The 15,698-nt window shown below is 41.0% G+C and overlaps 1 protein-coding gene across 1 annotated transcript in view; it reads right to left on the reverse strand.

The window, feature by feature from the left end:
* Positions 1-1,127: 1,127 nt before the first annotated feature.
* The window catches only part of LOC131219266 (uncharacterized), a 38,112-nt gene continuing 23,541 nt past the window's right edge, over positions 1,128-15,698 (reverse strand). Inside the window, exon 2 of the mRNA XM_058214323.1 lies at positions 1,128-1,914. Coding sequence (XP_058070306.1) covers positions 1,336-1,914 — 579 coding nt within the window. The 3' untranslated portion in view covers positions 1,128-1,335. The remainder of the gene's footprint in view (positions 1,915-15,698) is intronic.

Raw genomic sequence — 15,698 nt, forward strand, 5'->3', positions numbered from 1 at the left:
CTTAGAAATAATAATAATAAAAGTGGCTTAATCGATGCCTTGATCCATATCAAGACATATTGTCATTAAATAATGGAAGGGAATTCTTTCCATTCAACTACTTGCTTGAGGTTATATTCTCAACTGATCTTATTACATTCTTTTCCAAGTCACAAAACCAGTAGATGATACCCACGTCCCATCCTACATGGATGGACGATGCCCTAGAAATAAAGTCGATGTGACAATTTTGAACTTCTTAAAGAAGAAAGACAACAAGATTCCACAATCAATGGGAAAAAGGTGGGTAGGATATTCCAATCTAGGCGCATTTTGGTGCATGATCGATGCAATGTAGAACATTGTTGTAGATTACCAAGTCTCATTTATCAGTGTTAAAAATAAAAATAAATAAACCTTGTTCCAAGCTGCCACTAGAGAATTGAGTAATTCCTCCCGAAAGATGTATGTATTTTGGGGATTAATTGTCCAAGAAAAGAAATGATAGAGCCCCACTCTCACCATAAACACGGACGTTTGTTAACCATGGGCCATACACTTGAGTCTGCCATTCCACACCCTGAAGGATGGGACCTATCATATTACTGATAGGGACATTGCACCTGTCTCCAATTCGAGTTCTCATCTAGTGCGCCTAATCATGACGATTTTGAAAATGAATTTTTACACAAAAGTTCCTTGCAGATATAGGTAAGGAAGTAAATGGGCTATCCATCAAAGGCCCAGGCTTTCCCAACCCCATTGACCTGATACTACGGCTCACACTAGCCGAGCAGCCAGGTCTAGAGGCCCAAACCCACCAAACCAGTTGTTATAGAAGTCCTTCATGCCAGGCTCTTTTCCGGCCTTTAGGCATAGAGAAACTTTTATGCTCAGGCAGTGTGATGGATGATACACAGGCACTTAGAAATTACATGTGGCATACAGAATTAAACTGCCCAAATTAATATGTACTATGAAGCAAAAAATTAAGCTTATTCGATTATCTGAAAGCCCCATCTCCTGAGCCTGTAGGCTCAAGACCATAGAACCCAGGCCAGGCACAACACAGACTAATTTCAACCTATTAACCAGTGAAAACCCAGTGTGCATGTCTGATAGGTCTTATACATAAATGCATGTAGAAATGAGTGAACTGATTCCATTTTCATTAAATAACCAGTAAAATTCAAGTACTATCTTAGAGAGATGATTGAACTGATTACAGTTTATCCCCCAAAATGAGCAAAATATAGATCATCCAAAGCAACCAACAAAGCCTACAACAGGGAAAAATCAAAGGAAAAAAAAAAAAAAAAAACAAACATCCTTTCTGCCATTTTCTGGCAGCCCATCTCAAGCAGCAGTAACCGCTTGAGGACCAGCAACCGTAGTGGCTGCTCCAGCAGCAGTAGCAGCATGTTTCTTCAATTGGGCAGCATGCTTTTGCCCAGCCAGATGGTAATTAAACACCGTCTCACTGTTGACAGCGACATTGCATATCGCGCACACCCTCAGCGAATCCGGCGCTGCCCCACTCTCCATTAACTTTCGTCTCTTCGTCTCCAAATCCTCCACCTCTGTCGGGGCCCCCTTCCTCCGTGTTGCCTGCCCACCAGCCGCGTTGCCCACCTCACCTGATGGAGTTTCCTTTTTAGCAGCTACTGGGTTCTTGGGCTTTGCAGCAGCGGCAACAGCCTCTTTCTTCGCTTCTAATTTCTCAAGACTCTTCTTATGTTTCTTCCCCATTTTGTGCTTGTCAAGCACATCCTTGCTGTTGCACTCGATCTTGCAGATCTCACACCACGCAGATTGCACAACCTTGATTTTCTTCGGGGCCTTCTTCATAGCACCCTTGGCAAAATGGCGACCCGTACTATTGTTCCACATGGGATTTGGATTTGGACCCACCATCCCATTTGCCAGTCCTACAGTCTGCAGAGGAATATCAGGCCAATGGCAGATTAGAAATAAAAATGGGCAATAAGGCCATTGATCAACACCAGTCCGACTCATGCAATTGTAGGGAGCTCCCATATTGGATCCTATCAAGAACCAATTGGAAGACCGAGAAAGGAAATAGGGGCCCATGTGGGACCCACTAGTAGGGTACACCAATATACTGCTAGGTGATGAGAGTAATCAAATTAGGGCATTTGATGGCTCAGAGGATAGTTATTTTTCCAATCACATGCAAGATGATACCCAGTACCCAGACTAACAGCAAGAACAATTCCTGCAATCTTTTGAAGGCAGACATTGAGGAGTTGTCTCGATGTGGCCAACTTTCATGGTGTGCTGAACCACAGATTTACTGGATTGGCTAACAAGAGTCAACTAACATCTTCAATTGGAAGGCACTTACTTATGCATAGTATGTGAAGTTTGTCCAAGCAAAATCGAAGGGTGCCACCTCAATCTGGCGGCAGCATTTGCAAGGACCACGGGAATGATTTTGTCAACCAATGACTGTTGAAGCGGAGAAGAATATCAAGTAAAGCTATATGAATGTTTTCGTCAATTGGGTATTCACAAGCTACTTCAATGGAAGAAGAGCATCGAATGATGAATGAAATTTTTTTGGAGACTGCAAAATCGGAATTGGCAGAGACGTGGTAAATTTGGACTACAAATCTGAATTCAAGGCAAATTAGCAACATGACATACTTCAAAGGTCAAAGAAGGAAGACACTCGCATTAACAAATGAAAAGAAGCTTATACAGGATGTAACAGGTGCAATACAAGCGCCAGTACAAGTTCAGGGAAGACAATGTGTCATTTGCACTAACCAGACCAGAAATGTGCCACATGTAACTGAAGGTTCAATCCACCAATCCTTATGGGGAGGCCAGTTGATTCACGAGGAATGGAAGGTTGCACTTCTAACTTGCATAAAGAAAGCAACAACACGGGAAAGTGTTTCAGGAGTGGAGTGTTATACAGTTATCTTCTGAGTGTCCAAATTGGCAGGTGAACTTAGCTGAAGTTGAAAAGAAAGGCAAATAGAGGAATGCAAAGAAATATATATATATATATATATATATATATATATAGAGAGAGAGAGAGAGAGAGAGAGAGAGAGAGAGAGAGAGAGATATTGAAAATGGAAATCTTGAATTGCATCAAAAAATCAGTGAATTTCTAATTCAGCATGCAATGATGGCACTAAAATGAAGAGTGAATATGCATGGAGAATGCATCTTTAGTATCACAACCAAGATACACGATATCAAAAGAAATAATAAATACAGAAACAATAGGGGGAAGAACTGATTTCAAATAAGTGTTGGACGAGAACCATCCACCACCACAAAGATCACATGGGCAATACAGTTCCTACAGACTCATGCCATATTTTTTTTTATTTTTTTTTATTTTTTTTGTTAACGCACGCACACACACCCCACACACTCGCGCCTTAGTGGAATTTCACCACCTACGGGTACTCGAACCCTTGACCCGGTGTTGAAACTCCCGAGAGTCTACCACCCAAGCAAGAGTAAGGACCGACTCATGCCATATGTTACTGTTAAGGCAAGGACTAGGAAATAAGGTTCCAACGGAGATCAAAGAAATACGGTTGCATACAAGAGAAATCTAGGTGGCATTAAATGATATTTAGATGGCATTAAATGATCTTATGCACTAACCACGTGCTATTTTAGAGCATATCTGTACGAGCATACAACATAGACTGCATGTACAGTCAACCGTACAGCTTGAGTGGGCTGTACAGCAGGAAAAGTCTCTACAGTCGTATGGGCTTATATATTTGGTGCTTGGTAGATTCTAGTTGGATTTGAATTCTTATTTTCAGTTTCTTTTGCTTCCTTTTATTTGGAATTTGAGTAGTAGGCAAGTCCATGTGGACCAAGAGAATTTTAATGTTGGCTTTCTTGCATTAATTAGAGATTTGTCTAAACTGCTATAAATATAGCCATATGTATGGGTTGAGAAGACCGTGATGCTTCTATTATTGAATGAACTAAGTTCAGTTTTCGTAATTTAATGGTGTTTCTATTCTCTTGATTAGAGGGATTATCATGTTGTTCTAAAGAGCTATTGCCTATAATTGCATGAAGTGTGAAGCAAATATCCAAAAGATTATGACGCGGGAGCAGGTGACTGTTTCAAGAATAAAAAGGTGGGAAGCCGGAGCAGGTGCATGAGTTCAAAACGTGATCAGAAGCAGGAGCAGCACATACTTAGAAGGATCTTGCAACTAAGCTATTACCCCTACAAGGACATTGGATTCATCCAGTTCCCCTTTCACATGTTGGAGGGCTTCTTCCTTCTCTTTCTAGTTCAACAAAACTAGAAGACTACTGAAATAGTCCCCTTTTCAGGTTCAAATATCAATCATGTCGTGTGGGATACTGTTGGAGAATATAAGCTTCAGATTTGATGCCTGTACATCACATCTTGTAAGGTCATATTAATGCAGGGGCATTTTCACACTGGACTCGAGTGGGGTGGCCTGTGGGATGCAAGGGCACACTCAAGGTGGGCGGCCCGTGTGAGGCGGGTGGCTCATGTGAAGTGGAACCCATGTGAAGTGGGTCCCACGAGGGGGTTCGGCCAAGGTCCTGACCCATGGGATGTGGGGCCTGGGCTATGAGATAAAGGGATTGATTCGCCATGCTTTATTAGTTCAAGCTTTTAGAGCACTTGGTTAATTGTCTTGCATCAAACCACCTGCATCCATCCATCCCAAAGCCTTCTTCCACCATAACCTCAATCTCAGCCCCCGCTTCCCCCAAATTCAAACCCCGCTTGTGTAAATTCCCCTAAAACCCAATTACAATACCCTATCAGCCCACCACAGCAGCCCAAGACTTTTCCCTGTATGTGAACAGAAGCCCACATCTCAGCATCTTCAGCCCCAAAACTGTCCAAAAATAGCCCACATCTCAACCCTCTTCAGCCCCAACAACTATCCAAAGCTCAGCCCATATCTCCTCAAGCTATCCTAAAATGTGCAACAAACCTTGAAGTAACTGTCTGTCAATATCACACCGTCTGTACACAAAGAGCCATCCAACAGTCCAGGTAAACTTGGTCAAACCAATCCACAATCTGTCCATACTATTCACAAAATTCTGTCCACGAATAGCTTGTAATCCCAAACCAAATCCCCATTAGCCGCTGCCCAGTAGCAGCCCATAACCAGTCCAAAAGCCAGCATTTATGCTGTCCCTGATAAATCCAAAAGAGCCCTAAACCAGCTCCATTCTTTGTTGATTGAGATGTAGTCGGCAGGTGGCTACTCCACTTCATTCAGTAATCCGACCAGACTCATCTGCCTATTACAATCATGCTTATCCATCTTCCTATCATTGCAATCAATACTGTTTTTTCAATTTCTATCCGGATACGCATGCCTATATCCTTTTCCATCTTCCTACCAACCCAATACTTATCTATCGCCCTATGATGTCAATAGTGAACCCTTGAGTATCCTGCTACTTGCTACAGAATATGGTTGAACCAAGCATGAAGTAAAGTGGCCATGGAATCAGACATGAGAGAAGGGATGCATCTGTTTCAAAATGTTAGCAAGTATAAACAGCTAGGAAACGGGAGCGAGAGCACGATTCGAAGTAGGAGTGGCACCTGGTTAGAAGGATCGTGCAACTAATATACAAAAATCCACAATATGTTCGTCCTCAACACCCATTACATGATTCTTATCCATCTTAATAACATCCCAATTGTTACATATTATTCTATGATACCAATAGTGAAACAAATTGATATCCTGCTCCTCAATAATAAAGTACACATTATCCAGAAGTGAAACCTCTTTAGCACGAAACCACTTGAAGAACCAAGAAAGGTTGAGCAGACAATGGAGTTGGCTTGAGAACTCAATGAAGGATGGTACAGTTGAAGGAGCAAAGAGAAGTCCTCAAGAGGTGGCCAAAGCTTATCTAGTTAACCAGTGTGGAAGAAAGTCACCTTCGATTTCAGTCTGTAGTATCTAAATTTCCAAAAGGAAGAGATCTTTGTAGGAGTGTAACAGTCTAAGATGCTGAATGCAAAGAATCCATCATTGAATAGATTGCTGACTCCACCGATAGATCAACCCTTGAATCACCAATGCACCAATTGATGGACCAATGAGGAACCTACTAATCTATTGATAGATCGGCCGTTCGAAGGACAGTCAAACAGATTGATAGATAAAGGCTGATGAAAAGTTCAACGCTTATATAGGCAAATCCCAAAGAGCATGACCATGCCAGAAAAAAAAAAAAAAAAAACTTCTAAAGGGTATGTTAAAGCCGAGATGGATGCATTTGTTCCATCCAATGACGAAGAGAGTATAACAATCAGAGACTTGTGGAGAATGAGACAGTGAAGGCAGGAATGATGGCAAGCAAGGGAAGATGCCACAATCGACAATCAAGCACCCAAGGCAAGTGATAGCCAAACACTGGATGCACAGACAATACAAAGATGAAGTGCTGCGATTTACAATGCGAGGAGATGTCGACCTGATGCAAAGGCCTCCACCATCAGCTTCCATCAAAGCAGAAGAAAACCAACCACAAACGTGCATCGAGTTCCTGGATCAACAGGCTCCCAACACATGCTACAAGTTCTTTTCAAGACAGTAAATTGATGCATTTAGGTTGCACATTGAGCAAGAAGATCCAAGGTGATTGGACTAGGGAACCCACAAGTCCGATTGGGTGATGATTTCAGCCCAGATATATTAACTGGGTTCAATTTAGGGATTGTCTACAAACTGTACAGCAATATACAGCCATCTGGTTGCATATAGGCATCATGAGGACCACACACGCAGAGAGAGAGAGAGAGAGGGGGGGGGGAGGGGAGGAATTAGAATTCTAGATGGCATTTAATGATCTTACACATCAAAGGCATGCTGTTTAGAGCCTACTCACACAACTGTACAGTTGTAACTTGTACAAGCCTTTATAGTTTGCTCATACAGCAAGAAGAGTAACTATGGTTGTATATCAAGGTTTATATGATTGGTGTATAGAGTATTCTAGTTGGATTAGAAATCTTATTTGCACTTTCTTGAGTACCTTTAGTTTGCTTTTTTCCTTTACTTTGTTAGTTTGCTTTTTCTTTTACTTAGTTTGCTTTCCTTAATTTGCAACTTTAGTAAGGACCACATGGATCGATAGAATATAAATCCCAGCTTTTTAACTCTCAGAGGAAAAAAAATCTTTGATTTTTGCATTTGTTAGAGAATTAGCCATATGTATGGGTGACAAGATAGACTTTGATTTTGAATGATTGTAGTCTATTTTTAATGTTTAATGTGTTTTCTTTATTTTCTTGAATAAAAGAGGGATTATCATGATTGTCCTCTTTCAGTTTGATTCAGTGAAGTCGATAAAGAAGGCCTATAGCCTCTCACAGTGAGAAGCTTTTTTATGCAAGCAACAATAAATTCATTAACAAAGAAAAGTAAAGGGGGGCCTATCCACTAATGCTATGGATAGGACTCACCCACATAAAGATTAGGCCCACCTCCTTTAGCCAACACACTGAATATCGCATTTCTCATCTCTAGGAATAAAACCAAAAGAAGTAGATTAGTATATGCTGAAGCCACTCCTCTAATTTCGTTTACTGAACCATGACAAGGCATAGATCCTGCCACCCATTACAAGGCTCTTCCAATCCCCTGCCATGGTTAACTCTATGACTGAACCAATTAACTCTAGAGGTAACAAAACTCCAGTTTTAATTACTTCCAATCCTGCTTGGCAGAAACTACATAGGCAGAGGTACCACCACTGGCAGCTATGGCACTATACACGAAGGTGGGGCAAGCACCCACACAATGAGTAGGAGAGACATTGCCGATGTGGTTCACTCTTCTGATTCCACAGTGGATTCCACTAGTCCAGTTCCTTATGCCCCCAGATTCAGATCATTCAGAATGCAGACCCCAGGACCAGAGAACACAAGCTTGGAGCAGGCCAGGTCATCTCTTAGAATACCCTCCGCTCCTAACCTTATGGGATTACCCAGCGAACTTTCAGCTACACTAGCTTCCACCAATCCAGTAGCAAAGGGACCGATCAGCTGTCTTCTAGGGCCCTGAGATAACCCAGGTCTTGAGATTGAAGTTTTTTTTTATTGAGTTTTAGTTGTGTACTACTATTTTTGGAGAGGTATCATATTTATTATAGGGTTAGTGACAACTGTTGTAGGAGGAAAGAGTTTGCAAATGGTTGTGAATGCCCAATAGGAGATCTGGTCAATTGCTAGTGCGGCTTATGTGTTTCAAAGTTGGAAGCCTAGATTAAACTATACGTAAGGGTGTCCTGAAACATTAGTTGAAGTTCATATTTAGTAGACCTCCTTGAATAAGTTGGTAGGTAGTTTTCAGCACAAGGAGTATTGTGTGTATTTAGGATACTTGCTTTTTTTATTTCAAAGTCATGGGTGTCTATAAAAGACTGGTTTATTTTAGCAAATATGTGGGTTTAGGACAATTCAACTCCAGGTGGTAAAGATGTGGAAAGGAGAAAAGTAGAAAATAATTGAACCTTTTTTTTTTTTGGAAAGTTAAGTAGAAAATAATTGTAGATAAAAAAAAACTCAAAATGATAAGGAATTGTCTTTTACTTTTCCCCTTAATGTTAGAGCATGTTCAGAGGATATTACAAAGAAAAAATAGGGGATCTACGTCAAAACTTTTGCTGTTTTTTATTGCTTATGTGGAGTGTAAGTAGAGTTTTCTATACTTTCAAGAGATCATAGATGTTGTATGGCCATAAATAGTGAATTAAAAAGTTGTGTTCTTTTAGGAGGAACTAAAATTCTCATGCAAGGAGTGAAACCCTACTGAAATCACAAAAATTGTGGAGAAAGGTGTGATCTGTCTCTTCGCCATCTTACCTCTTAGTCTTCCTCCTCCTGTGCAAGTCCATGACTGAGGTGTAGCAGTCCTCAAAAGATCCAAAAATCAACAACGGAGGAACTCGCAAGGAAAAGGGAAATCAGAGGAATTCTGGTTGTTAATTGGCGATGTCGGAGTGGCTTCAACAATGGGTCCCAAGGTGCTCAATTTGCACAGAAATACAAGAGTTCAAATCTTCCAATGAGAGTTCTATTTTCTTTTTCTTTTTTCCTTTCTTTCTTTCTTTTCTAGAATGAAGTTGATAGGCTAATAGAGATCCCAATTTCTGGGAGTATCATGGGTTTTGTGTGTGTGTGTGTGTGTGTGTGTTTCGATTTTATTCAGGAGTGCTAATTGGAAAAATGATGAGACCATTTTCTAGCAGATTACTTCATTTTTTGCTGAAAACTGTGGACCATTTGTAAGGTCTTCTGCTTCAATCCTAGGGTTTTTACCTCCTGTTAAAGTTTCTTTGGTTCCTATCTTGAATTTGCAATTTGCTTTAAGAGCAACCACTTGGTGTATACCAATTCAAAATCAGATCTTTAGTTGTTGAAAGAATTTTCAAACCTCTTAAGTCTTAACTAAACTAAGATGCCCCCAACACTATTTACTCAAAAAGTTGGTTGCTTGTCTATACAACTGATTCAGGTAGCTCGAACAATTCAAGCCCTAATGGCAAAGATGGTTCAACTCACAATTCAAATTCAACTTCCTGCTCAGCACGCACCAAATTATCAGGAACTTCTCCAGCTGCAGATCTCCATAAAACTTGAGCATCTATCACTACACATTAGGTGTAGTCTCAATCCTCTAATCAATTCCCCTACGATCGGGACGATCAAACGGAGCACCATCAGAATCGCTATCACTCAGCTCTCACCTGCTCTCCTTGAACTTGAGTAGCTAGTGTCAATTTCTCCAATGTACTCAAAATCTCCCAGAAACTTCCTTCTAGTCGATTCCATCTTCTAACGACTTTCTCCAAAATGTTCTCCTCAATGTTAGCTATTGATCAAAAACAAGCACGCGGATGATCTTCATCTAAGAAAATTTGGCGTAGGGTGATAAGGTTCGTATGAGGAAGAAGTGAAGCATACAAGATCCACACCATACAATTCAACTGTTTTTTTTAATGGTTTCCTCCATCTAAACAGAAGATCTCCTCTCCCAAAAAAAAATTAAAACCAAAAAGGTACTTTTGTCAATTTATTCAATAATGATAACGGCCGGCATAATGAAGGTGTGCCATAACATACTAGTAAAAGTCCGTAACGTGTTACAGGGTTGTAACAGCTGTAGCGGCCATTACGGTAAAAACGACCCATAATGGGGCTGATATAGGGTTTCTTTTCAAAAAAAATTTGTAACAGCCGTTATTGAAACAATAATGGCGGCCACCATTAATATTACAGAATACATTGGGCATAATGGCTGGCTATGAGCATTACAATACAGGCCATAACAAGCACTACGGCCCTGTAATGATTTAAAAATAATAATAAGAAGAAGAAAAAAGTATCGGAGCTTGTTATAGGCCTATTATGGCCTCATATCGTCCTGTTACTAGCCTGTAACAGCCGTTACATCCTTTACAGGCCTTTTTTGTTTTTGAATGGTAATTGATACGGGCCATTTTTTGCAGATCAAGCGTTACAGCTCTGTATCGCGTAACAAGTCCAGCCTTTACGTAACCCTTTTCTTAATACCTTGACTTTGGTTCATTCAATATGCCAAGCCATATGTTGCCTAAAGGCTACAAAGCTGTGTGTTCCATTACATTCTTCCTTTAGTCAACTTTGTCTTCTAACCACACTACCTCAAAAATGTTCTCCTCAGTGTGCTACCCATTGATCACAAATAAGCCATAATGAACTTCATCTCATCCCAATTTGATGTAGGGTGATGATAAGGCTTGTACAAAGAAGTGAGGGAACCAGATTCATACCACATAATTCAAAGTGATTTAGGTTTCTTTCTTCTATAAGATTCTCCTCATCTCCCCATAAAAATTGCACTTTTGATCATTAATGTTCCTAGCCATGTGACATATAGAGCCATGTGTAACACCAACGTAAACTTAATCTCAAGAACTAGGCTACATTAAATCCCATCCATTGATTAATATTTTAGAAAATAAGGTTCATACATAATGTAGGGTGCCCCCAAGATTAAAAACAATAAAAATAAATTCCAATAAGATTACCATAGCCCCCAAAACAAACTACAAAACAGCCACCCTTTAGTACCTTTTTTTCTTTTGGATGGCAAGATAAAAAAAATAAAAAATTTATTACCTACTAAAAAGGCACAAAGCCTGATTACAATCTACAGAAGAAACAAAGCATGAAAACACGCCAAGACGAGAGAGGCAAGAAAGACCAAGAAAGAAGGAAAAGCCCACATCAAAATGAGACAATTAAAGAAATTGCTGCATATCCCCATTGGGGAGATGATAGAGTTAATATGAACCTGACATTGCTTCATGTTTGCAAAAATTCTATTGTGATGAGAGGAGGTAACTTGCAACGAATAGTTTTGGAGGCCGGAGAGGATTTAGAGAGAATTCCAAGCATATAATATAATGTTCCAGATGGATTTTCCGAGGTGAAGGATCTTAGAGGCAATTTTTTCATCTTGAACTTCAGTGGTGACCAGACTCAACTGACATTGAATGAGCTTTTGACGGCTGGCAAGGATACCTTCAAAGACTGCATTTGGGATATCACCAAACTGATTTAGGCAGTGAGCTCCCATGAGATAAGTCTCATTGATCCCGAAGAATGATGCCAATACTGAAAGCATCAAGGCAAGGGAAGGCAATTGCCCAAGAAGAAATGCTTGGGCTAGGAGCAGCACTAAGGAAGAAAATTGGAGACAGTCAGAAGGTCCCAAGCTGCAGCCAAAAGGGCTGGGGGCTACATTACAAGTTATTTTTCACTACAATATTAAAATCAATTAATGTTTTCAATAATATGTTACATTTTTCTATTTTCAATAAAAATTAGTTAATCCTTTTAATACTTTTAGTAAATTAATATAATTAACAGTATTAAATCAGTTTCATTGCACTTTCTTTACCTTTATACTTAATCATTGCCCTTTCCTATCATGAAATTTTGTTAATTCATTATTAATAGGTCTAACTTGGGGCAGAATATCATGAAATTGATACAACCAAGCGCAACCTTGACTACAAATCTAGTTAGCGTGTAGCCTGCGTAATTTATGCCTCACGCTTCAGAGGGGTGAATGCTACGCTACATACTGTACGCTATTTAAAACTCTGATGGGGACAGTAGCAACAGTGCAAGAGGAGATGAATGATGCACAAGATCTAATGTCATGAAAAATGTTTAAAAGAACCATCTCCTTAGGAGTAGATTCCCCTCGAAAGATTCTGAAATTTCTCTCTTTCCGCACCTGCCAAGCCATTGAAGGGAAGGAAAGTTTGCTCATAAGCTATCAGTACTTAGATACATCAATTTATCACACACAGGACCCACCGGATTGGCTAACGATCATCCCATGTATCACAAACCGATTTGGGCCACTACTACTATCATCAATCACTTCCCAAAACTTTATTTGTTCATCCCGCCTGGCTTTCTTAAACTCTTTGCGCACATGAGACCATAAACTGACTTCTCGGATCCTTTCAAAAACAACACCAGATTTCCTCATTGCAAAAAGTATAGTTGTTTCTGTTTCTAGATTGACCACAACACCACCAGAATACTTAGGCTCCACAGCATGCTACATCTGTCGTGGTTAGAACCATAATTCCAAGCTTCCAGCAACGTAGCAATTGAGGCCAGTATCACCACATCATTCCCAACAAATTAAGCACACAACTCCAAACCTGACAGCTAAATAGACAATGCACAAATAAATGATTCGGAAGGGTCAGCCTTTAGTTCCTAAATGGAGAATCCAGATGGGGTACACCTCTGTGTATGGTTCAGACCACCCAAGCCTTCGCCCCGTGAGTTATAGGAGGAGCTGAGTAGAATCCCGGGAGCTGGAATATCCTGCGGTGCATCAGTGGGGACTCTGAAACAATTCATTTCGGCTTTGAGGATTGAGGGGCTCAAGAATCAGTGCTTCCATGAGAACTTTTAACGAATTCTTGTATCGATAGGATCTGGTGGACCTCCCTCTTGTTCGCACCGAGTATACCTGGTTAAACAAGCAGGAGTCCCTGATTATGTCGCAGGTTGATAGATTCCTCTTGTCGGCACCTTGGGAAGAGCTTCTCCTGAATGTAAATCAGCAGGCCCTACACTTGAATGTTTCAGATCACAAAACCTATCATTTTGTCTACGAAGCTCGAGTCGTGGGGCCCCAAACCCACTTCCAGTGTATGTGGGTAGAACATGTGGAGTTTCTCCCCTTAGATTCAGGAATGATGACCTTCCTTCTTGATGAGTAGTGGCACTAGTTAAAGAATGCCATCAATGCTAAAGCTGTTATAGAGCTGTTGCAGCGTTATGGGCCATTTTTTTTCCATGACGCCCGTTGCAACCCTGTAACATGTAACAGTTGCCACTGTTACCTTTAAGTAACGGCCGTTATGACACACCATATATGGATTTTGGTGTCCACGCGAAGACCGATGATGACCAGTCAGGAAAATGTGATCCAATATTTTAATAGAAGGCTAGCCATGTGGAAGGGTAAGTCGTTATCCCTCAGAGACAGAATCACACTTAGTAAGTCAATTCTATCAAGCCTGGCAGTTTTTATGCTTTCTATACTTAGATGCTGTGCGATGGTCGCAAAAAGAATAGAAGTTATACAGATGTGGTTTCTCTGAATTGACGAAAATGGTGCGCCAAAGTTTCATTTGGTAGCATGGGAAAACATCTATAAACTGCTCTCAGCTGAAGGTTTAGGGGTCAAAGTCATCAAAACATTCAATGTTCTCTGCTCTCCAAATGATGGTGGAGAGTCCGAGCCAACACCTATCTGTTACTGAGATCAGTGCTAAGGGCACAGAACAGGGTGGCTACCAACAGCTGGTACATCAAACTAGCGTCACACAGGCAGGTATTCCATTTGGAGGGTGGTATCATGGGCAGCAAAAGTATGTTCTTCCTTGGGGAGATTTCGAGTAAGGGACAGAGTGGCATCCGATTTTTGGAAGTGTCATGGTGCAGAGAGACTGCTATCTGAGAGATTTGAAAGGTTATACAGGTTTAGAGATTCCAGAGGTGTTCTGATTGATAGCTATCTCCAGCAGGTAAGATGGACCGCCTTTTCACAAAAACATAACAGATCAGGAGATCGATGATCTGTCCACTCCAGACTTTTGCACCTCTCTGATGGTGTTTGCCTGCCAAGGTCTATCGCTGCCAAACACATATGGTCCCCAGAAACCAAATGTTCAGTTCTCAAAGAAGTCCCTTTTCACTTAGTTAACAGGTGGGGATACAGCTACAAGAAGCTCGTTTCCAAAATATGGACAGCAAAGATGCCTACGAAGATGAATGCATTCATGTGGACTGCCTGCCTCAACAAGCTCTAACATGGACCATTTAAAAAGCAGGGGCATGGTGATTCTGAATCATTGCTCAATGCATTGTAAGAGCAAGGAATTAGTAAATTATCTTCTTATGCATTGTCCGTTTGCAAGAAAGTTTGGTCAGAGGGGGTTAAAAAGTTTGGGATTGAGTTGGTCTTTCCGAATGCTGTATGAGCTGATCCAAGACTGGTCAACTATGGAATGGCTAGAAGATGATATTGGTAGCACATTATGGAATATCACAAGCCAAGCAGTACTATGGTCGTTGTGTATAGAACATAGCCGAAGGATATTTGTAGGCAGAAGACATGGGATGACGGTCACCATAAACATGATCTTTAGGCTGGTCATAAGCGGGGCTAATGCTTTTGGAATCCAGTGTGATATCACCCAGTCGATGATTGAGACCAGTGTTCAAAATATCGGTATCGCACAATGTATCGCACCCTTGGGATACAGATACGTATCAGTTATGTCATGGGATATATCGTTTGTATCGCATGGGGAAACATTGGGAAAATGGTTGAATTTTTCAATGAAACTTCAAGGATTATTAAAAAAGACCTTAATACACACTTTTAAATCATAAAATCTCAAAAAGAAGTGCACATAATAGGTTTCCTTTGTATAGGGTCTAAGCTATGCGTTGTCCTATTGAACTAAGAGAACTATATTCAGTATCCACCCCATCCATCTGCTTTTCCATATCATTTTAGGACATCATCCAAAAATTGAAGCAGATCCAATAATTAGGTAGACCATACCATAGGTAACAATGGTGATTGACCATTAGTGTGCCACAAAAGTTTTGGATCAGGCGACGACGAGAGAGCAGCGACCTGACGACGAGAGAGCAGCGACCTGACGACGACTAGAGCAGCAACGAGGACGTCGGAGACAACCTGACGTGTGATTATAGTGATGCCTCCGTTCACTACGACACGCGATAAAAACAAAGCGGTACAGGCAAGTGAAAAAGGGAAGGGACCCTTATCCATTAATGGAGATGCGGCAAGCGGTGAAGAAGAAAGGGGCTGGAAATTGGTTCAATCAAAAAGTCGCCTGTGGAACCAGAACTTACCAGGCCGCAGAAAATACGCTTTATACCCGACCCTTTTCGTGAAAGGGTATCCTCATGGATGGTACCCACTCAACCTCGAGAAGAATTTCGGAAGAGCGGGAGCTGCATGGACGTAGTTATGCCCCGTGACAAGGATAGTGGTGCTTACCATGGTTTTGCACTGGTGCGCATGAGCAATGAAGCAGAGTTGGCCAGAGCGGTCGCCATGCTCCATGGTATCAGT

Source organism: Magnolia sinica, chromosome 11 (assembly GCF_029962835.1).
Source record: "Magnolia sinica isolate HGM2019 chromosome 11, MsV1, whole genome shotgun sequence".
Taxonomy (NCBI): Eukaryota; Viridiplantae; Streptophyta; class Magnoliopsida; order Magnoliales; family Magnoliaceae; genus Magnolia; species Magnolia sinica.